Source organism: Passer montanus, unplaced genomic scaffold, assembly GCF_014805655.1.
Source record: "Passer montanus isolate IOZ18808 unplaced genomic scaffold, ASM1480565v1 scaffold7, whole genome shotgun sequence".
NCBI classification, from domain to species: Eukaryota; Metazoa; Chordata; class Aves; order Passeriformes; family Passeridae; genus Passer; species Passer montanus.
In genome coordinates this window covers 9,185,106-9,208,803 of record NW_024372147.1, presented here as the reverse complement: position 1 = coordinate 9,208,803, position 23,698 = coordinate 9,185,106, and the positions used below count along the sequence as shown (strand labels likewise).

The following is a 23,698-nucleotide window of genomic DNA, read 5'->3' as shown; positions in this document are numbered from 1 at the left end:
TGCAAATACCATTTACTACTATTTGAAATATGGCTTTGGAAGCAAAATACTTGTGCTTAATTACTTTTTTGGGGAACCCTGCTAGCCAAAACACACTCAATCTAAAAGTTAAGGGGCAAATTTTGCAGCAAGGACAAAGAGGAATGATATCTAGATAGTCATGTCTGGGCGCTGGCATACCCTTATTTTCCAAGGAGGACACCAAAGAGATTCAACCTAAATCTTTGAAATTATGGCCCTTAAACCAAAAATACTGCAAGGTGATGCACCACATTAGCTCTGAATTGACAAATATGGGAGGGGAACGGGGGAAGGGTGTTTATCGTTCTCAGCAAACATAAAGAACTATCTTAACATGAAGCTACTCATCTCCAAATTCTGATTTGGGTGTTAGCCACATGTTTGTATGATAATATTTTTCTGGGATCCTGTACTGCTCCTTCAAGTTAAAAATTAAACAGAAGTTTGATTATGCTGAATAGTGCTACAGCAAAATGATGTAGTCAGAAAAATACTGTCATTTTTCTTGCAAGATTCCTTTAGAAGCTATCAACAGATTTAGCCTTTCTGTTTCTAAAGCAGAGAAGCTGGCTTCGCTCTAAAACTTGTCATGGGAATGCAAAAAATAACATAAATGCAAAACAAAAGACAAAAATCTTGAGTAAGAATATGAATAGAAATTGCCTGTTTTCTGCAATATCTTTCAGAAATGGGACGCATTTTTCTCTGGAAAATCTGAATATCCACACCTAAGGCAAGATTTTAGTATTCCCAACATAACTGCAAAAGAGTAAGACTACAAAACAAAACTTGTAGTTACACAGCATTAAATAGAGCAGCTATAAAAGCATACGCACAAATAGTGAACACACCTGTATTTGATTATGAACTATAGCACTAAAAGAAGACTCCTCATAGAAGAATAGTGCTGCAGCATTTGTGTCTCTAAGCAGATACACACACATATGCATGTGCACATACAGCTGACTTCAATCATGACAGTTGGGAGTCGTAGTTTGGAACCCTACAGTAATAAATAATGTCACACTTTATCAACACTGACTCACTTATATTCCTGAGAGCATTAACAACGTAATTCATTACATGAGCATATCCGTGTATTTAAACAGGCTTACATTAAATCATAATCTTAAATGCATGACATGGGGCAGGCAAGTAAACCTAGTAGCCATTGTGAAGGTATTTTGCCCATCTGTTCTCAAACACTAGGTCTCTGCCAAGCTAGAATACTCTGGGCCAGTATGGAATGCCCTGCTGTCCATTCTGAACCCAGCTGTAATCTCAGTTACACTGGGACTGGACTGATTCTTTCAAGGCCACCCTCACCAATAAGTAGAGGCCTCTATCAACAAGAACTCCATTAATCCCTTTCCATATCTGACACAATCAATGTCACCACAGGCTAAGCAGAGAAAATAGTCACTAGGTTTTGAAGCTGTAAACCAGCACTAGAGTGTGCCTATAGCACTACCCACATCTTCATGAACTGCCTCATTTCCAGACAGTTCTTGTGGGCAAAGTTAATTCCACAACCACAGCAACTAGAAAGAATTGTACTTTAAGGCAGTTAAAATTTGTAAATTTTGTGAACTTGAAAAAAAGAAACTTTCTTCTCAAGTGGGCTTCTCAGAATTTGAGAATCCAAGAGCAGACAGTTTTGCACAAGAACAACAGCTTATTCATACGTACTAATAAAAAATTGGAAGTGACTACAAAAATGTGTTTCTACTGTTTGTCACAGGCATACTGAAATGTTTTAAGCATTAATTTTCTGCATTAACATCATATTTCATACTGTCTGGCACCCAAAACCCATGAAAAAAAAGTAAATTAAATTACTTGTGCGGCAGCCAGGACAGTCCACCTTCAAGAACCACAAACATCTTGAGAAAATTGTAATTTTACTTACAAGATTCATATTATGAATGCAAAATTCTGTCTAGTCCTATTCTTTCAATAAAACTAGGCAGGATTACTAGGCAGTAATAATGATGACACTTATGACAGTGATTTCTAAGAATATCTGAAGGCTCTCACACAAGTGATCTCATCTTTGAAATCCATAGAAATGTAATCTGAAGGTGAATTATCCACCTGACGCTGCAACTTAAAGGTAAATTGATGTGTAATAACAAAATTTTCATTTAAAATACTTGCATAAATAAAAAACCAAAACATTATCAGCTTTTTCCTATCATAATTCATCATCTAGTTTTACCTACTTTATGTCTGGTCCAATGAGCGAATGTCGTCTCAGCATAGCCCGGGCTTGTGCATTAGTTAAGTTAGTGGTTGACTCTTCATTAATGGACAGGATGCAGTCCCCCACACCAATCCGTCCATCACGACTTATTGAGCCTCCATGGATGACACTGCGAACTATCATTCCCAAGCCATCTTTATTGGAACTTACTGTCATCCCTATAGTAAAAACACATGAACAGTTAATATCTTTGAGCCACAGCTCTGGGTGCCAAAATAAAGAAATGGGGCACAGCGAAAAGAAAAGTCAGTCAGCCAACCTGCCAATATCACCAAGTCTATAAATGTTGCTTTTACTCTCCTCCTTTGAGACAGCAATTACAAATCACAATTGCAGTAACTTTACCTTGCTGTCAGTTCACATACTCAGTTCAATACAAGAAAAATTAAGACAGTGGAGTATTTAAGCAAAAAATAAGAAAGATAATGAAATTGCTTAAAAACCATTTAACAATGCTACTCTTCTAACGGTTCACTGAGTTTATACACATTCACTTTTGTTTATAACAACTCTCTTTGGAAAAAAGGTGAAATGATTAAACAGGTAATTAATAGGCCAAAAACAAATTCACACTTATTTATGAATCAGATCCCACTGAGATGCTGGTTGTCTTCCTGCTCTCCTAGGTGGGCCATAGCTTAGACCCAAAAGAGCATTCGTACTTCTGTGAAAATCTGTATATTGCTAATGGATACAGCCCAATATTTTACTTAAAACAGTATCCTACCTGTGTCACAGAAGGATACTGCTTCTCAATATTTATACCCTTTAACTCCACTTTCTTTCCAGTAATGGAAAATAACACAGATATCCTCCTGGCCTCTCCATCTCCCATGGGGAACCTATAGGGCTGACTTATGATGGCCTTCATGTGTCATTGTGACTGTTCTTACACACATGAGTTGTCACTGTTATCTTCAGGGCAGCTGGTATTCATCAAACAGACCCTAGTAACAGTTTCAGGATAAACTTAGTTCTTCACTAAGGCAGTGGAAAAGGCAGGGCTGAAACCCTTAAAGTCCACTCAGTGGAATTCCACTACTATCTTAATACTTCTTAGTAAAAAACTTTTTCTTTTTCAAAATGAGGTTTGAAATTCTGAACCTAGCATTGCTGTTTGGTTGAGATAGTAACAGACATTACTGAGCGTAGTGTAATAGCACTTTAGGAAAACATCACATATACAACAGACTCCCTCCCCTTTTTCTATGCTGACATCATCCTTACAGATATGAAAGCCTGATGTTACACTTTGGAAACCTACAGTTTCAGATTAAAAATGAGAACTCCACTGCAAAGTTGCCAAACTTTTTGCAGGACAATGGCATTTCAGCCCTTCTGCATTTGGGTGCTTCTCATCTTTTAAAAAATCAGCCAAAATGCTCCGGCAGCAGCTGGCATTAAAGAGCTGCTGCAAACTCTGGCTGACACCATTTGAAAGGAAAAAAGAAGTGCCAGTTCTTAACCCTCAATTATTTAATCAATGCAGCTGGAGCTTGCATCATTCATAGTTCTGGACTTAGCTGCTTTTTTAAAAGTGAAGGGTAAAAGCAGTGCAGCCATGTGCATAAACTGGTCACTACGCAGAGGCTGCTTCCCAGGCCAGAGCACACTCAGACTGAAAGAAAAATGTTACAGTCAAAAGCTAGAAGAAAGCAATATTCACATTTTGTACACATCAAGACCAGTCTTATTTTTCATGCATAAAATGTCTGCCAATATGGACCCTGCCAAAGTTTGTATTTACAAGCTGTATTAAGCTTGGGATGAAATTTTCTTTGATGTTCACTGCACTTAAAATATTCATCCATAAATGAAAACCTACTCCACTCAATGAAAAGTTTATTGCAAAGAAAACTTTTTTTTACAAAATCCAGATGCTTTGAAATGCATTGTTACCTGCACTTTATACAGCCTGGCAATGAAGCCAGTACAGGTAGTAGTTAACCAAGGCCCTCATACCAATGAAATATAAACCTTATACACATACCAGCCTTTTCTACATCTTTTCATTTTTCAGATCCTGATTTTAAACCAGATCCATTTTGAAGGATGACTGTTTCATGAAGGTGATACGTGAGAGACTGAGCATCCAGCCATCAGAAAGCAGTTTATTCCAGGTCAATATGCCCACTGAAATACAGCTCTAAAAAACTTACACCCACCTCTGCACAGTAAAGAAGTCCTGACTTGGGACTGTTTACAAACATCCAATTCTGTGGACAGCTCATTTTAAAGCATTTGTAGAGTTACTGCTAATAGCCAGCACCCACACATAGCCCTGCCCTATCAATTCCAAAGACTCTTCAAGATTATGCAGTTTGCTGGAAGAAACAGCACCAGGAACCTAAATCAAACCAAATAAACATACAAGTACAAACAGGAGGCACACATTGCCTTTCAATGCAAAGCCTTCCTGACATGGGCTCTGGGAGGGTTCTGTTCTTGCTCTCCCCCTCACACTGCCCAGGGCCACACCTGAGAGCAGGACACGACAATGAAAAACATTATCATCTCCTGTGTGTGTTCACTCCAAAATATGTTTCTAGTCAGTATGCTCAGGAAGTTGCAGATTGCAGATATGGAAAAACTTTGAACTTCACTACAAAATCATAATACTGTTAAGCAAAAAATACTGCCTATTAATTTTCTCAATTATATACTTTTTAGAAACATTGAGGCACTTTGGATTCAAACTTGAGGCAAGCAAGCAAGCAGCTTGTTTAGTCCCATTTGACCATCCTCACGAAGCAAGATCATTTTGTGTTTACAAATATTTGAAAGTTTCATCTACACCTCTTTGCCCACAATGTTCCTCTACAGCACTCCTTGGCTAATTCTTGGTTTTCCACTACATTAGTACATTGAAAAATGATGCATTAAAATTGTTCTGTTAACACTTAGGAAAGATTAAACTCCTTTATGGGAAAACAAATTCTCACTGAGACTGAGAATTGTTTTCATTGTGAACACAATGGCAGCAAATTGATCCAGTGCCATCACTCTCAAACAGGGAAAGAGCAGCAAAGAATGAATGTCCTGTTCCCACTAAATGGAAAATACTTATTTTTTACTAATTAAACAGGGAACATACAAGAGAAACCAACAGCCATATTTCTGAAGAGTTTACAAAAAATGTTTGCTAACTTACCTAGGCTTGAATTGCCTTTTGCAATAGTGATAGTCTTCTCATACACGTTTTTGACTGAATTTTGGGGTATGGAATTTCCCTCCAATGATACTGGGCATCTCTTTTCCATTAAAAGCAATTGATCCTAACATAAGGGAAAATAGCACCAGTTCAATTTACCAAGATAAAAATGTTTGGTCATACTGATCTCAACTACTTCTGCCTTACACAAACGCCATGCACATAATTAAGTCAGAGTCTTTATACAGACAGAAAAGTCAGTTCATCAAAGATCAAACAAACATCATGATGTCTCTTTTCATTCAGGCAATATACCACATCTATCACAAAGCACACTTTTAATTCAGGGATATCAAAATTAGTAGAATGAGTTCAAGGTCTTCAGATTCATTCACCACAGATGTCTGGCAATTCACCAGTATTAAGGTAATAAATCTTGTAAGAAATTGCAGCTCTTTTAATAATTTCTTAATAAATCACTGAATGGAATAAATAAGAAACACACATCACAGTGACTGTCATATAAAGGAAAATTATGTTTGCACACTGCAGTATCACAGAGCAGTTTGTGAGTTGAACTGCACAGGCTTAAAAGAACACCATGATGCAATACATTCACACCATCCCCCTTTGGCTTCTTAGGCCCGATTCCAGCTGTGCACCTCCTACTTGCACTCACACCCCTGTGAAGGTGAACAAGGGCTAAGAAAACGCCCCTGTCTTGCCTAGGAGTTAGGCAAGTGAATTTTTTGGTCTAATTACAGGCTTTCTGTATGTTTTTTAAGTTATTGTAAAAAAAAAGAAAAAGGCAAAAAGGCAAACTTTACTTTTTCACTGGGATCAAGCTGTGTGGTAGTAGAAAGGCTTGTATTTAGTACAATTTCTGATGCTGTCTGAGATCCAGTCCATGTTGCTGTATTTTCACTTTCATTTTGGTTGATATCTGAAACCTCCCGAGTCAGAAGATCTATTTTAGTAAAATCACTTGCAGTTTCCAGGCTACTGTTCACTACAGACTTTTCATCTCTCAGTCTCTGATTCAGATTCATGTTGTACAGATTCTTCTCAGATACATGGAAATCAGCTGCAGCATTTGAGCATTCCTCTCCAACAGACTGTTCAACACAGGAGACAATGAACAATCACCATTCAGTTGTAGTATAATTCAAAACCACATTTCATGCTAAAACCTTAAACAAAAACTAATCTCATAGAATTTAAACATAATGCTGTGAGATCAGCAAGATCAATCTCATCTGCAGTTCCTTACAGGCATTCATTCTACTATAGACTGAACTTGATTTCTTAGACAATTTCTTCTGGTTTATAACACCAGAAATCAGTAAAATAAGTTAGTAACTCTAACTTGAATCAGTTTTTAAATAAGTTTTTAAATAAGTTTTTAAAATTCAAGCATACAGTTGTTTTTCTCAGGTGAAATAACTTTGCAAGACCAATGTCTTTACTTTCAGCACACTTAGCAAGCAAAGAGGAATTTCAACCAGCTCAGACAATAAGAATGTTGTCTTCCATTTAACTAAGCAGAAACATATTAAGACTTCTCTTCCTCAGAAAGAGCAACAAGTAAAAACTTGGTCAAACCTCAGCAAAAGGTGAAAATGTGGGATTTGAAATGTGACAGCAATGAAATACAATAACTTACTAGTTAATTATTGCAAATCTACCAATTGTGGCTGCGGTACTGGGACTTAAATGCCCTACACATTTAGACTTCCAAAATTCTGAGGCCCTGCCTTTGAAATGTTTCAAGGGATTTCAGTAATCACAACATTCACATCAAATATTCTCTAGCTGACCTTTTAAAGTAAGTTATTTTAAAAACAGGCAGGCCATTCAATTTTAAAAAGATATATCAAGGACTCAGAAGTTAGACTTTGAGGCTCTGTATCAGTATTAGAGATTTTTTTCTGAAATGCAATAAGAGAGCTCAAAATCAACTACCTCTATATGTCTTAGTTGTTATCTACCAGTCCCTATTAATTGTTCTATTGCTTCTCCAAAAAAGCTAGGGAGATTTTGGGGATATTTTGCAAGATTTTGTCTCAAGAGCCCTAGAATTCATTTTTGTCAACTTTCATGAAGTGCATACATGCTTGTTCTGTCCCCAGACAAGAATCAAAAAAGGCTTACCAGTAAATAAGTGGTTTAAGCAATAGCTGAGAAGATAATTGAGCAGAGCCTAAATACAACTAATCTTCATGATATAATCAATTACATAATTTCCTACCTTTTTGAGAACAGGACACAATACTATATTTAAATTATTTTAGAAGGTTTCAAATATCGTTGGGACATCTACTTTTAAGTTTGTTTAGTATCCACTTCTAAATCAGTGAAAACAAGCATCAAATCATACTCAACATTTATTTTGTAAGCCATATATTAAGAGCTGCAGCAGATGCTCATTTTTATTTTTGTTTCACTTAAAGAAAAGCCAATGATGCCATTTTTTAGGACAAAGACAATTCCAGGAATTCATAACTACAGTAATATGTGGCATCACTAGAGCATCTGCATTACTTTAAGTACGTTTTTCAACACTTATTTTAAATGCGATGCCAGAGTGACACTCAGAACCTGCCAACTGCCCTGCAGCCAGAAATAACTGAAACATCTTTGCATTCCTCACAGCATCAAACAGTGCTGTTTTAATTTTTTGTGCATTTCACTTGCTTCAAAAGTCTTCATTAATGAACAGATTTTCCCACTGTGTTAGTTTTTTGAATCATGAATAGGCTGCTTAATGAGAACTTAGTACTCACTTCATACTAGTGTACAGAGATAAACACTGAAAAGTCAGGACCATGGTATTTTAAAAGAGTATGTAAAACAAAGCTACCTTTAAGTCAATGGTGAAGATAACTGAAGACTTTCTAGGTCCTCAATGTGACATATAATGTAAATCCAGACTCTACCTCACAAAATGCTCCTAAGCATGTAAAATGCATAATCCATTTAAGTAACAATTACAGAGTTAAACAATGCAAGCTGTCCCACTGGCACAGCAGAGATGTGCTCTTCTGTGGATTAGGAGAAACCATTAGAAGATGAATCTTGCTTTCTAACCAGCACCTCATAAGGGCTAAACATATTCCAGAAAGGTTGACAGGAGTTACTGAAGCTCAGGTGTGGCAGAAAAAGCAGCAGCTACTTTATTCAAGACCACAGACTGCAAACCCAGTGGCTTTCAATGAAGACTGCTACGACAATGGAACTGGAAAGCTCTGGGTTAGTGATATTAAAATCTAAAGAATTTAAAAAAGGACATGAAAAACAATGGAAAGAAAGACAATACAATCAGGTCATTATGGGTATGTGACCAAGAACCAAAAAAGCTATTGATCTTAGTACTCTTAAATAAATATTCATTTATTTCTTTACATAAAAATCATTAGCAGAGATTTGACATACACTGATTTACTTTTCATTACAGCATCATTACAAAAATTTCATTCAAAACCATGGAAACATACTAATTATGAAGCATAAAATAAAAATAAGGACAAAAATTTACTCTTGCTTTTCATACCAAAATACAGAGCAACAGAGTAATTTCATGTTACCACTCTTTACTATGCTTTGAATGACAATTATATTTTTCCAGCAGACTGCTCACCACACCTTTAATACTACAAACAGCTCACCATACTCTGGCTAAATTGCGCTTTTATCTAGCAAAAATCCAAGCTATATCCCTTCTATCTGCCTCTCTCTTCAACAAAGACATCTGCAAGACATCAGCACTACTCTAAACAAAATTTTATCCTGGAAGCAAGTAGAGCATTTTGAACCAGCATGACACAAAACATTTCAGTCTGATAATGCAGCCTGCTCACACTTAAAATCAAAGCTTGCCATCAATAGAACCATCTTTGATTTTACCTTGGGAGTTGTCAATGGAAGAGAGAAGCTGTCGCTCACCCCACCGCTACAGGCACTGTCATGCAGAGCTGTCACTGAGTCCTGGAAGACGTCTCTCTCTAGAGAATACTGTGATTCAAAGGTGGACTCATCCGCTAGATCTGCCTCACCAGAGTCCACCTAACAACAAAAGCAATTCAATCAGCCAGGCTGTTGCCATCACACCACATAAGCCCCAAACACATGCACACCAGCCGCTACATACTGATACTTTTCTTCTTTTTCTTTTTCATTACATGTTTTAGATTGAAATTACATTTGCACAGCACAGCAGGAAAATCTTCTGCTTCCAGTAAATCCATGTTACTACTTCTTCAAAGGTTGCAAAGAATATCTGACGTAATGCAAGAGTCTGAACCAGAGTAAGTTTCAGGGCTGAGGCACGCTCATGCCTATTAATAAAAGCTCCAAGTGCTGGGAGAATTCTGCTGTACTTCTTGGTGTCTATATTTTGATTTCTTTAGGGCTTCTTTTCTTTTTTCTTTCTGATTTTTTTTTACAAAAATTAGCACGGAAAAAATATTGAACTTCACTTGGAGCCACATGTCAGCAATATTGTTGACTCAACTTCTTATGATCAGTTATTTTTAAACTCTTTTAAAAACAACCTGGAAACTACAGCGCTTTACAGTGCTTTTATATGAAAAATTCATTACGTGATTTTTTACATGGATTTTAAGTTATTTTGCTTTTGACTATAGGGATTTGTATATTTCTATTACTCTTACAGAAGAAATAAAGTTTTTAGAAGATTTTTAGACATTGACATGGGTAGTATTTTTGCCCTTTCTTAAATGACACATATTTTTTTCAAAGACTCAGATTTTTTTTAAATACAAAACCAAAATTAAGCCCTAAAAACTCTAATTTATAGAGCTTCATACAATACACTTTGATCATTATTCCATTACCCTGGCAGAGCTCAAGAACATATTGTAGGCTAACAAAATGATCACTGGGTTAAGAGCCATGCCTTTATCATAAACTTGTATGAAGCAGATGAGTGCACCCATCTACAGAAATGGGATCTAACTTATTTTTCAGCCCCTGTGGTTAATCATATTATGAATCCATTATAGCAGTAGCAACAATCTGCAGTAATTCAACACATTGATTCCTTTTCAGGGTAAAAAGGATTATTTTTTTATTACTTCAAGCCTACAGATTTAACTGATAATCCAAATTGCTTCTTTGCTATAACTTACTCTCAGCTCATTTTCTTGAAAATGCATATTCGTTTAACCAAAGCTACGCCCTAAAAAAGTATTGTGAAAATTCAGGATATATCTGTTAAATCTGAGTACCGATCTGTCTACGATAAACAGTACCTCATATGTGCATTCTCAAAACATATCTTCAGCTGGGTGACTGCACGTTTAGTTTCCCATTTTGCACATTTAATTAGACAACTGACAAACATGACTGACAATTTTATTATGTCATGTATTTTCACTGCTTTTTTCACAAGTTTTTTTGACTGGAAGCACAGATGGAAGTCAAATTTTTAGATAGTTTTAATGTGATAATTTCAACACATCTTCAATTAAAGGTTATTTAGAATATAAAATCGTACTCTTCTAAATGAATGGAGCAAGAAAGATAATGTTACCTAACTGCTAAAGGTAACAAACTGAAGAATTACAAACATGAAGTTTTGTTTGAAGGCAAGCTATTAAGTCAGCCTGTCGTCTGCAAATGTGAAAAAATATCAAACCTGTTGCAAGCAGTAATGCAGAGATCTTCATCTTGATGGAATCCATTTCAGATTTTTGTTCAATTTCAACTTTTTTTCTAATCAACTAAGTTCTCATGTATAGAAGCTGCTTCCCTGCTCAAGTCCCCAGAAAATGAGGGCCTAATAATTTCTACATCAGACCCAGAACAGAACAAACAACCATGAGAATACACACTTGGAATACATACATATACACATGTATTCTGACTTGTGGATTTGTTGGGGTTTTTTTGTTTTTTTTTAAATTTATTTTATGGGAGGAGAGGTTAGGGAATTTTTTTCTGGTTTAAAGTGCTCTAGTTCCTGTGTATTTTTAATCTGAGTCCTTAGTGGTAACTTCTGGGCTATGTAAGGCACTGAATGCTCAGGTAAGCCGCATTGTTTGTACAAGTGAACACCTTTTGACCTTGTAAATCTCATAATCACTGATTGATGTTGACGGCTGAAGAATATTATTAGGAGGAAGTATTTGCAGCTTTTGAAGACAGAGTATTCCTTGTAAGGCTGGATTACATGCAAAAAGGAAATATCAAAACCTTTCCACAGTAGAAAAGTGATGTATTATGATACATAGAAAAATAAGCACATGAACATTTCTCTGAAAAGGTGAGATTTTCGAAAGGCTGCTGAGTGCATGCAAGAACAAGTGGATAGCCATGCACTTTTGAAAACATCAGCAAAATACTTTTTTTTTCTCAGCAATGAACAAATCATAGGCCAGATTCACAGCTCATGCAAAAAGCCCAAGTCTCTATACAGCAGTTTCTACAAAGTCAGAATCCATCCCACCTACAGGGGATGAGTAAGGTGGAGACAGTGAACACTAAAAAATAAGCATGAACAGTGACAAGGCAACTCCTTTCACTACAAAATGCAAAGACTGAAGAAATCTGTGGTAAGTTGGGCCACTAACCAGAGCCAGCTCAGCATGGAAGAGGGCTGCATCAACTGGCCCCTCCTCCTCAAGTGACTGGGCAGTGTAGAAAAAGCAATCTTCCTTAGCAGAGACATAGCCCTCCTCAGGTGAAAGCTGCAGAAAGAACGAAGCTCTGAGTCGGATGAGTGGCCTGGACACAGCAGGTGCAGAGTGCATTCTGCGAGAGGGGCAGGGGGCTGTTTAGAAAGGCAAATGGATTCCAAATGCAGCAAACAGATCATTTCAACCACAGTCACAGTATTCAGTGGGTAAAGAGACAAATTCTTTTTTTCAAATTTACCTGAATTCAGCTTCACACATCATTCTGAAATAAACCCCAAATAATGAAAAAGGTCTGTCCAGGTATACCACAGAGCCCACAAATTAGTCTAGGCTCATTTTTTTTTTTAGTATATCTTTAATAAAGATATACTAAAACTGCCATCACAGCTGCCAACAGAAAAAGAGCCTAACAGCAGAGGTCTTTATAATCTGGCTGGCCACATAGCAATCTTGCTTGCAGGCAGAAAGACTTCATCTACTCTCTGTGTTTTACAATTGTGTCTGTCAGCCTCTAGAGGACAAAATGTAATTCTGACTATAAACCAATAGCTTTTTCCAACATAATTTGATGTTGGTTCATTTGTCCAGTACTGCAAAAGAAGTAGGGATTATTTGCAACATTTAACTACTTGCCAAACATGATACATGAAATATTGAAGTGCAAATGCCATATGCTTACAATTTCAGGGAAACAAAACCCCCATGCATTTTTTCTTTTATAGTGGCATCTTCTGGAGTATGAAATTTTGATTGAAATTAATATGGAGTCTCCAATTAAAAAAATAATTTAGCAAGCAAGTTAAAACGTACTCTCTTACTATGAAAAGCAAATTTTCTGGGAACTTAACAGATATTCCCTCCCACTCTCTCCACAAAGATCTACTAAGAATGAAAATTTGGTATCTACATCCACAAGGTTACAAGATTATCAACTCATGAAAAGCAAAAATTAACTCCTAAAACTGTGCTTGGGCTTACTAATATAGAGAAAGGTATCTTCCTTGTATGTATGTAGGAACTAACGCCATTCTACTCATTCAAACTTAACCCATCAGGGATGCTTACTAGGATGTACAACAGGATTCTTACTGCTACACTATCTCAGTGACCATAGGTCACCTTTAACCTCCTTTTTCAAATTGTTTCAGACTACCTTATAAAACCAAACCTGAAATAACCAGTTAGACATATACAAACTGAAGACTACTCAATATAACATAATCAAAATGTGCTGTATAAATACAAAGACTGCATAGATACTTGTGAGGGACTGGAATGTTCATGGTCAATGCATCAAGCATTTGCTGAAGCAGCAGCTGCTTTGCTGACCAGGCACAAAGTAATCACCCAGCTGCAGAGGGAGTGCACACCCACCACCCGAGGCTACAAGCTGAGTTTTGAGCCAGATAAGGGAAGAGACTGGTAAAAAGCAAATCCTGCAAGGTGCAATAGTGCTTTTTATCATGACCATGTCCTTACACAAGTGGCTCAGGTGTGAAAACTCCCCTCTAGAGACCTACCAGGGCACTCACAGGAAGCCTGGAGGTATTCATGCCTTCTCATGGACTATAATTGGCTCAACTATGCTAACCTGAGAAGAAGTTCTAACATCTTAGGTGTCATAAACCATCAAAGACAGAAATGCCATGTGATCTATGGTGTTACATGAGATAGTGTAAAACTCTCCACCACAGGGAAGGTACTTGGGCATTCTCATCTAGCCGGAGCATGTATTAACTCATTAAACTTGGTGCTTCATAGGTTTTTCCCACCCCCAGTGGATCAAGACTGTGACCAGCACTTCGAAGGGGCACTGAAATTGCAACAATCAAGTCTTGTCATTGTATCCATGGGTGGTGACTACATACCTTTTTACCCTTATCCTCTCTGTCTTTTCCCATATACATTTTTGAACTGTTATTTTTTTGCTTTTTTATGGTTGAATTTCTAATAAAAATGCCTACATTTTAAAATTTGCCAAGTATTATTCTACCTTAATTCTTTAAGCTTGCAAGTAAAAATTTGTTATTGAACCTCTTGAAAGTTTTCTTGTTTCTCCCACACACCACCCAGAACAAATCAAACAACCTCCCCAAGCAGAATAACAGCTGTAACAATACTATACCTTGCAAACCAAAGGAATCTGTAAATTCAACACAAATCAAAAACAACTTTATCTCACCACCTCACACATTCAGAGAACCATGTAAAGTGTACAGAGCACAGTATTATGCCTGGCAACTTTCAGCCGTTGGTTGCAAGGTGCTTTGCTGTTTCATCTGCAAGAAAGGTGTGCTAGGTCCTGCAATCACTACACCAGCAATATACTACCTAGGCCACTCCTACATGTAAGGCAATAGTTGGGCCACCCAGCTGTACCCCAAAACACACAAAATGTATGGAGAAGTCAGGATCAGCATATACCAGCTTCAATTATAATCTTACAGGCAATGGTTTGGCAACTCCTATTTTAACTGTTCCTGTTGGGGCTCCTTTCAGTGCTTGCACTGCTTCCTCCAGGCTGCCATTTTCCAGGTTGATATCATTGACAAACATAAGCCGATCTCCTGGAAGAAGTCTGCCATCTTGCTCAGCCACACCCCCAGGAACCAACGAGCGAATCACAATGACAGTGTTTGCTGGATCAACAGGATCCTAATTAAATAAAGGGAAACAAAATATTTAACTTTTTTTACTCTTTTATATCTTGAGAGGAGAATTATTATTCATAAGCTTTTATTAACTAGAGTTGTGTTGCTCTCCTCTAGATGAACCTTCAGTAGGAGCAAACCATTCTGTCTGTACTGTCCATATTTAGACCTCCACTTATTTTTAATTCTTAGATGTGAAAATTATTACTCTTTTCTAGGTGATGTTCCATCATGTATCTCCAATATAAAATACTACTATATGTGCACAGTGTTGTCTGAGCACACCAGAAATTCACTGACTTCCTACTGTAACAACAGTGTTGCAAACTCCATCCTCCCTTATGGAGGTTTGAGGACACAGGTAGGCAATGTAGACTGAGGCAAATGTAGCACATGCACTCTATTGGAATGAATTACTTATTTTCAATAACTGTCTTATACTTCATGACCTTGTTCAACTGAAAAAGCAGTTTTCAAGAGGCAAGGTCTTGTGCATGCCTAATTAAATACCGACATGAGAGAGGAATATACCAATATAGGACTAATCAACAAGACAAAACAAAGTGATATTTGCTTTTAAGAAGGAAAACTGCTTTTAAGTGACCATTCTCCAATATACTGATTTTTATAAAAAAAGATATCATCAAATACTAATAGCAGGAATATATAATTTTGCTATAACAATTATTACGCATACAAAATATTTGTGTGATTCTTACAGAACTACATTCACAAGGAACATCATGTTAATACTTCCAACATGCAGTTGACTTGAGAGTATGAACAGAAAACAACCCCAAAAATGTAACCATGTAACAGCTTTACTGAAAGCAAAAGTAGAGAAACATCTACAAACCAACATGCAGTTGTAACAAGTTTTCATGTCAAGATGTACATCTGAAAGGACACACGTCATCAAGACAATATGAAAAAGCCACAACCACTGAAAGCTGGTGTGAAAGAGAGAGAAGTGTAGATGGAGGGAGGGAGAGAGGGAAAGAGGGAGTGAAGGAAAGAAGGAAGGACACCAAGAAGACCCTTAACACTTGATGACAGTAAAAAGAATGCCATGGAGCAATAAAACACTTCCCAAGTCAAAATATAACTAGCAGCGCTGCTGAGCATTGACATCTTCCTCACTATTTTAACAGGAAATACTTTCACTTCAGATGGCACTATGTACGACACATTTTTTGGAAAAAAAAAAAAGAAACAAGCCTCTCTAGTCTATGTGACCATCTTCCTTAGGGTTAGAAATAATGTAGACCTTTTTACAGGCCTGCCATTGTATAAAATGTAAGGAATGTATTAGTATGAACATAATTCTCAAGTTTAGTTCACTGTTGATTGAAAATGAATTGAGAATTTGATGGAAACAGAAAAACAGAAATGTAAATCTCCCCGTAAATTTACTGTTCACAGTCTTATAAGAAAGCAAAACTTTGGTGACTAAGTGAAATTTTTTACTGTATATCAAAGGAGAGAACATATGATAGTACCCAAATATTACAACATCAAAAAAAAGCTAAGTATTAGAAAACTGACTAAAGTTAGAAGACTAATTCATATTTGAAAAACACATTAACCAACTTAAGGCACTTCCCACAAGCCTTTAGTACTATTATCCATAAACAAAATTCAGTCACTAACCACCATTTGTGTTAATCCTCAGAAGAGGCTAAAGTGAAAATATCTTCTGAGTGCTGACATGGACTCAAACACTGAGGTTCATCTGTGATGTCTCACTGCAGAGCATCATGAGCAACACTTTAAAAAGTAGACAGTGCTCAGCATTCATAAAAGACACTATGCCTTTATCCTTCACATTATTACACTACACTGCTCTTCACTTCATCAGTGTGCAAAGGCAAAATCTAAGCCATAGCTTAATTGTAAGGAGTGCCCTGGGGCTATAATTTCCACTTGGAAGTCACCTCCAGATGTAAATGCATTTCTATGGCCAAGATCCAGCAGAAACCTGGAAAGAAACCTGACCTCCACAGCACCACAAAACAGCTCAGCAAAAGCCTGCATTGACCTCAGGAAGAAATTACTTGACATTCAATTAAAAATTATCCACTGGAAAACTGGGAACAGGAGGAGTATTTCTTCTGGCATCCTTACCAAGTGAAGACAAGACACAGGCACTGAGCTGTTGATTGGGACACACCAAGAGATATATTTTAGATATCCTGGAATTGTGAAGTCAAACACAAAATGAATGGGGATGTTTAAGCATGTCCCTGACAGACAGCAGCTGAGCAAGGGATTTTAGAATTACAGCTCTGGATTTTAGTAAATCCTGCTTTAAGCATTTAAGTCCTTTATTGGATCTTGCCCTAAACACCTCACTGCAGGTGCAAAATACATGGCTAAATGCCTAAATACATGGCTACCTAATTCATTGTCCTTGGGTCACTAGAAGACAGCTTTCTGAAAACCCTAGCATATAATGGATTATCTGTTTTTCTGAACCAGTATTACCATCATTATTAGAAACTGTTGTCTTAATACAATGAGAGGAATACAGAATATAATTACTGGAATGATTACCAGCTGTGATATGTTCCACTCTACTGCTTGGTTTCAATTAATGTTTATCCTTAAAATGCATAGAATACTGCAAGATCCAAACAATATGAAGTGTTTTGCCCTCCTTCCAAAGAAGTGCAGAAATTACCTGATAGTCCAATATGCTAAATCCAAGCCCCATACTCCCTTTCTCCAGCTCAATGTGCTGTACTTCTGATTCCCACATTGCCAGAGATGAGCTTTGCACCTCTTCCATACTCTGACCTTCATCAGCTGTTTCCAAAGTTGTTCCCTCTGTGTCTGAGGAGCCAATGAATCCAAGTTCTATGTGACCCTGAGAAAAACAGTAAATCTTCACCAAAAAAATGTGAACACTTGAGAGTCTTTAGAGACAAAACTCTGCTTACGAAAACGAGATAAAACCTAAGTGATATCTCTAAACACAGAAGAAGTGCAAGCACTCAGAAGATTTAATGAACACTGATAAACCTGAAACAAAATTCAAATATCCTTCATAGTTAAGCTGCAAGTATATTAAAACTACTCACTAGAAAAATGTTTACAAAATGGAATTCTATCAAATGAAAAACTTCAAAAAAGCTTCTTTAGTATATGCATTCAAATACATAGGAAATATATTTTATTAAATGGTATGTCTAAAATATGCGTTCATTAAATGTAATCATACAGACAGTAGCCAGAAAATTTAATAAAAGTAAAAACAAACAAATATGTACATACACAGACTGTTCTTCACTTGGTTTCATAGAGAAGTTTAGAAACTATAAGCTGAATTTGGTGCCTTGCTCAGAACTCAGAGTTAACTGTTTCTCTTTTCATACAAATACTATTGATTTGCATACTACACCCTAGGCCATTCCTACATGTTTACTTCACCAGGCTGCCCAGAGCTGTGCACTTACAAGTGACAGAAGCGTCAGTCAAGGAATGCAAACACAGTTATGTGCAAATCTAGATAGCAAAGTTCAAAACTAGATTAAATACATTCAGATTCTAAAGAACCCACAGTTCAACTTGCTATACTCCTATATCTCACCTACAGAACAAGTACAGTACTTAGAGAGACAGCCCCCACATCCTAGAATATTTATGCCTATGACCAGCCAGGATGCATATCTTCTGGGGGCCTAATAATAGCCGATGAACATTATTTGTTGTTTCCTGTTTGTCTGGCTTCAATTAAAAAAAAATTAAAATATAATTATAATCATGTAGAACAACTTAATTTTTTTTTTCTCAAGGAAACTGTCATTTTCAGTGATTGTTTAAAGACAAAATACCTTTTCCGTGAGCTGAACCTCAGATAGGCTTAGACTTTCTAGTATTTCTGGTTGAGTAACAGGTGGAGCTACTGGACGACAGCACACCATTGTCACCTTAATAGGCAGCTCTTTCAAGATACTGACCACATCCTTGTGGTTTTCTCCAAGCAGAGAGATCTCATTCACCTCAATAAATAAAGAATACACACTAGTTAGAACTACAGTATATTTCTAAGCACAGTAACAAAAATGAGTTAAAAAAACCCAAGGAAACCCCAACTCACTAATAATTTCATTTGAAGAAAGTAATACAAAAGCAACAAAAATCCCCATGCTAATAGACACCTTCAACACTTACTTTCTACTCAATCCAGTGGTCAGCATCAAGGTATGTATTGAACAAAATGTATGGTCTTTTAAAATGCATGACACCACCCTACAAACACCATATACACTGTAGCTTCATGTTTCTTGCATTAACATAAACCAAATTCACATCTTAATTCTAAAAGAATAATTTAGAAAAGTAATTAGATGTTTAGTCCCTTCACTGAGTTGGGATAATCCTATTAAATTTTAACACTTTTGCTACATATTCTTTTTTGGTGATTGTCTTGGTTTCAGCTGGGATAGAGTTAATTTATTCTCAGTAGTTGTGCAATATTGTGTTTTGGATTCAGTTTTGGATTAGATATCCCACCAACGTTTTGGTTGCTGTTAAGTTGAATCAAGGACTTTTTTATGTCTCATGCTCTGCTGGTGAAGAGGTACAAAAAAGGAAAAAAAGATATGAGGGAACACAGCTGGGATAAGTGACCCAAATTGTATATATTCCACACCCTAGAGCATCACGTTCTCAGTATATAACTGGGGAGTTAATTGGAAGGTGCACTGATCAGAGCTCAGGGACAGGGTCTGGCATTAGTCAGCAGGTGGTGAATACTTGTACTGTGCATCACTTGAAGGTTTTTCTCCTTTTTACTATGATTATTATTATAATTATTATTATTATACTTTGTTTCAGTTATTAATCTGCCATTATCTCAACCTACAAGGTTTTACTTTTGATTCTCCTCCTCATCTCAGCAGACTGGGGGTGAGTGGGGTGGGTAAGCAAGTGGTTGCATGGTGCTTAATGGCAAGCTGAATTTAGACCATGCGAGAAACCTTGGGCTATCGAAAAATCAGCTGCCAGTTAAGAAATGTATGTAAGCACATGTACTCACATAAATATATGTAAGTACGTATGAAGTGACTACTCAACCAGTAACTGTCATGCTGTTAAGCATACATCACTTCCATGGTCATAGCCTATGAGAAGAAACCTACTGCTCAAAAACCTTACTGAATGCAGACTAAGATAAAGCAATACTTTATCTTACTTCCAGCAGTTCATCTCCACTGAACAGCTTGCCACTTCGTCCAACTGGCCCTTCAGGTAAGATAGATCTGATGAAATGATGACCCACTGTAGCTTCAAGGCTTATCCCTAACCCACTGCTTTCACTAAATTTGTTAACCACAGCCACCTAAAATAAGATGAAGAAATGGTTACACTGTCATATTTACAGCAGGATCTGTCACTTTCCACTTCAATTTACATGTAATTGAAGTCAAAATTCCAGAAGTGAGAAACCAGAAATACTATCATGCAAAATGGGGAGTCAGGTAAAAACTGAGTTGTTGGTCACACACCACTTTGCGATACGCAAGTGGGAAGTGCTTATGACAACAATGTATCTAATAATACATACTTCTGCAGACACTACATCTGTGACATACAATCTCCTAAACTGAAACACTACTTTTCTTCTGTATCTACAGCATATGTTCTATGCATTATTTACATCACTATGCAAAATCATTTATTCACTATACAGAATTAGAATGAAGTTTCAAGTTCTAGCTAATGAAGTGAGCTTTGAAGTTCATATTAATTTTTTTTTCTCTAAACACATTTATCCTCCTTAAGCTAGAAAATTGGTGAAACAATAGTCATGACCACAGTAATCTAACAAGTCTGCTATGGTTTTGATAAAACACAGAAAAATATGTATCTACATTCAAAGTCTATAATTAAAATAATCTCAACATATTAAGGAGCATATGTGTAATTTTCATACATGAAGGAACAAATGCAATACAAACATAATTCTATCCATATGTTGTCAATATAATAGATGCACAGATGAAAGAGATGCATATTTAACAAAATTTACCTACCACTATCTCATAATTGGAACCCATAATCCTCTGCCATTTTATCTTTGCAGCCGCTTCTTCTGTACTAGTTAGCTGGAAATCTAAAATTTATATTTAAGATTATTGTGACAGAAAATTAAAAAACCGAGTCAACTCCTAAAACTGATAAAGTGTATGGAACATGCATAATGACACAATCATTCCCATGATGTCAGAACTCCTAAATACGACTAAAAACCTTGCATGTTTAGTCTCACCAAGCCTGGGGTTACCAAAGCAAAAACTCACAAAGCAGTATAGAGATTACAACCATTTTTATAGATGAAAAACTAACTGTGTATTTTGAAAGACATGAAGTTCAGTCAAATAGTTTGGTGGCTGGGAAAAAAATATACCAGCCTCAGAGCTGAGTCTATTTTTTGCAATTTTTCAAGATAATAGGCACAAAGGATATGAAAAGGTTACGTTGAAGTCCTATGTTAAATCAAACTACATGTGGGCTGATCAGATTGATTCAGGGGGATGGCTAAAATATTAAAAATGCACACTGATCCTTTTGGACAGACTCTGTATTTTACACAGAATGTCCAAAAAAACAATCTGGAGATCTTTCTTTTTTTTAAACCATGAGCACAACTGTGAAAGTCTTTTCTGAAACTGTAAGCCCTAAAGGTCAGTAACAGAATGCAAGAAGTCCAATTTCTTAGCTTTAAAAAAAAATAAATTAATAGCTAAAGAACAATAACAAATTTGGAAAGAAGGAAGTGGGAAAAGTGATACAGCGACAGGCTAGGTAGCAAACTGGCAAATCTTAATTTGACTGAAAGTTTATTTGCAGGTTTGAAAAACAGAGAAACGCTTTCTTCCTGCTCATTTCCCCTCCCATTCACATTGTCTAAGCTCTATGGCAGAAACCAATAAAAAGCAGTATTTAGACACAACAGCCAACAAACACAGCAAGTTTAACAGGAACCTACATAGTCAAGGTCCATCGTCTGGGCTGTGTCTACAGTAAGTATCAAAATAAACTCTTCAGATCTGAATGCTCATCACAGGCAAGGGCAAGAATCTTCATTACAAAGTTCTCACATCCCACTGATTTTAGTAAGAATAGAAAATTACTAGGAGCCTCAGACAGTGTTTTAAGTCTAGTCATCACCCAGACATATTACTAAGTATAAAGTCAGATGTTGCATGGCATTCAAAGAGGATAATACTTTTCCCAAACCCAAGACACAGCAGTATCTGAAGGAAAAAAGTTAGAAAGAAATTCCTTCAGCTATCCAAGAAAATCAGAAAGCACGAGTTATGAAATGATACAAATTGCATAACTTTTCAGTTCCTTTTACTCCAGAAGGACAAAAATGTTACACATCAAGTTGACACAACAAGCTATGTCTAAATCTGAAAAGCATATCATCACACAGGACTTCTGAAAATGCTGAACAGTGCTCTAGGAGATCAAGCAGGAAAAAAAAAACAGTAGAAAATAGGAATTTTGACAAAGAGTATGAGAAAATTTGGAGAATATCAGTAAACCACAACTGACTGAATTTCAGACATTACCAGAGAATACTAAATTAAATGTAAGTTCAAGAATTTGGGAAAGGAAATTCATCAGAAGATGTAGAAGTCCTGGAACTGTAGCTGGGCAGCTGCAGACAACTGGAAAGATAACAGGAAATGGGATGGAAACTTTTTTTTTTCCCCTAGACTAGACTAAGAAGAGTAGATATGCAAAACTAGACTAGGAGAGGGTTGAGCAAGTAGCCAAAGCAGACTGCTTCATGTGATATCTTCAGCATATAATTATTTTCACACATACAGTAGTCCTGTTCCTACAAAACTTACGATTAAGACTGCATGACTAAATGTATGACTACTTTGATTTCTAGTTCTACATCAGCTACAGAGCTTGCAGAAGATGGAAAGACACACAAAACATCTGATCTTTGTGTAAGCACACAGAAGGGCATTTTCCCAAAATAAAATATTAAACCTTGAGAACCTGTTTCCTGTTGTTCCATGTCATCTCCAATATTTACCACACTGGCACTGCATGGCAGTGATGGGGATCCCTGTTCTGTTTCACTGTTATCTGAAAAAAAGAAGAAATCTTTTCAGCTATTTAGGTATGTTATATGTCATAATACTTATCAAGCTCACAGGTATGCTGTGGGGCACCAACTCTCTCCTTCACTGGACTTCAGAGTGTCCATTTTTGGCAAATGGAATCTGGCATGTGTCGCCCAGAAGAAACACCACATTTCAATGACATTGTCTTCTGTTAATGCATTGCCTTATCCAGTGAGTTCAATGAAAAAATCTGACAAAAAACCCAGCACATTATCAGTACCTGCATTTCTATGACTGAATAAATATACATATTAATATAACATTCTTTAGCATTCTTGTATTTTTTTTTTCCTTTGTGCAATTCAGAAAGCTGACACTGAAAACAAAAATGCTTCAGCCTTGGAGACCTGCATACCTGCACACTTTTCATACATAGAAAATCTCTCCAAGTTCTGTTATGGCTGTTGCAACCTGTCAGATGTCTTGAACACCTGCTGGCTGGAGAAACATTCAGCATTCTGAACACTTGGCTATACCTCTCATTAAAGGTGGGAGTGGGAGGATGACATACAGGTAACATGCTACTGGCTCTCTGAAAATCTTGTGTGTGGTGAAAATTAGGCCTCTGTTGACTACTTGTGACATACTTTCACTGCAGTTGTTTTGTGCTTCAAGACCCTGTACAGATACCTTTCATTCAAACACACTGACTTTCAAGATGTGGCACATATACTTAAATATGTGCAGAGTATGTAAGAAAAAGCTGCACTAATCTCATGTCATCAGCAACAAAATTACTACTGGTCTTTGGCACCTGAACATTTTACACACACATCATCAATGCCCTATCAGCCCCTAAATAC

The 23,698-nt window shown here is 36.8% G+C and overlaps 1 protein-coding gene across 11 annotated transcripts in view; it reads right to left on the bottom strand.

Annotated features, from left to right (window-relative positions):
• MPDZ (multiple PDZ domain crumbs cell polarity complex component) overlaps window positions 1-23,698 on the bottom strand; it is a 94,308-nt gene that overhangs the window by 38,439 nt on the left and 32,171 nt on the right. For 5 of the 11 annotated variants that reach the window (XM_039729630.1, XM_039729633.1, XM_039729638.1 and 2 more), the window contains 11 exons: window positions 22,759-22,857; window positions 20,781-20,860; window positions 19,940-20,086; window positions 18,576-18,743; window positions 17,423-17,608; window positions 14,537-14,746; window positions 12,026-12,142; window positions 9,339-9,497; window positions 6,263-6,550; window positions 5,436-5,559; window positions 2,244-2,442 (listed from right to left, as the gene is read on the bottom strand). In XM_039729630.1, coding sequence (XP_039585564.1) covers window positions 2,244-2,442; window positions 5,436-5,559; window positions 6,263-6,550; window positions 9,339-9,497; window positions 12,026-12,142; window positions 14,537-14,746; window positions 17,423-17,608; window positions 18,576-18,743; window positions 19,940-20,086; window positions 20,781-20,860; window positions 22,759-22,857 — 1,777 coding nt within the window. Of the gene's footprint in view, window positions 1-2,243; window positions 2,443-5,435; window positions 5,560-6,262; window positions 6,551-9,338; window positions 9,498-12,025; window positions 12,143-14,536; window positions 14,747-17,422; window positions 17,627-18,575; window positions 18,744-19,939; window positions 20,087-20,780; window positions 20,861-22,758; window positions 22,858-23,698 lie in introns of all 11 variants that reach the window. The other 6 variants (XM_039729632.1, XM_039729634.1, XM_039729635.1 and 3 more) reach the window with 2 other exon arrangements.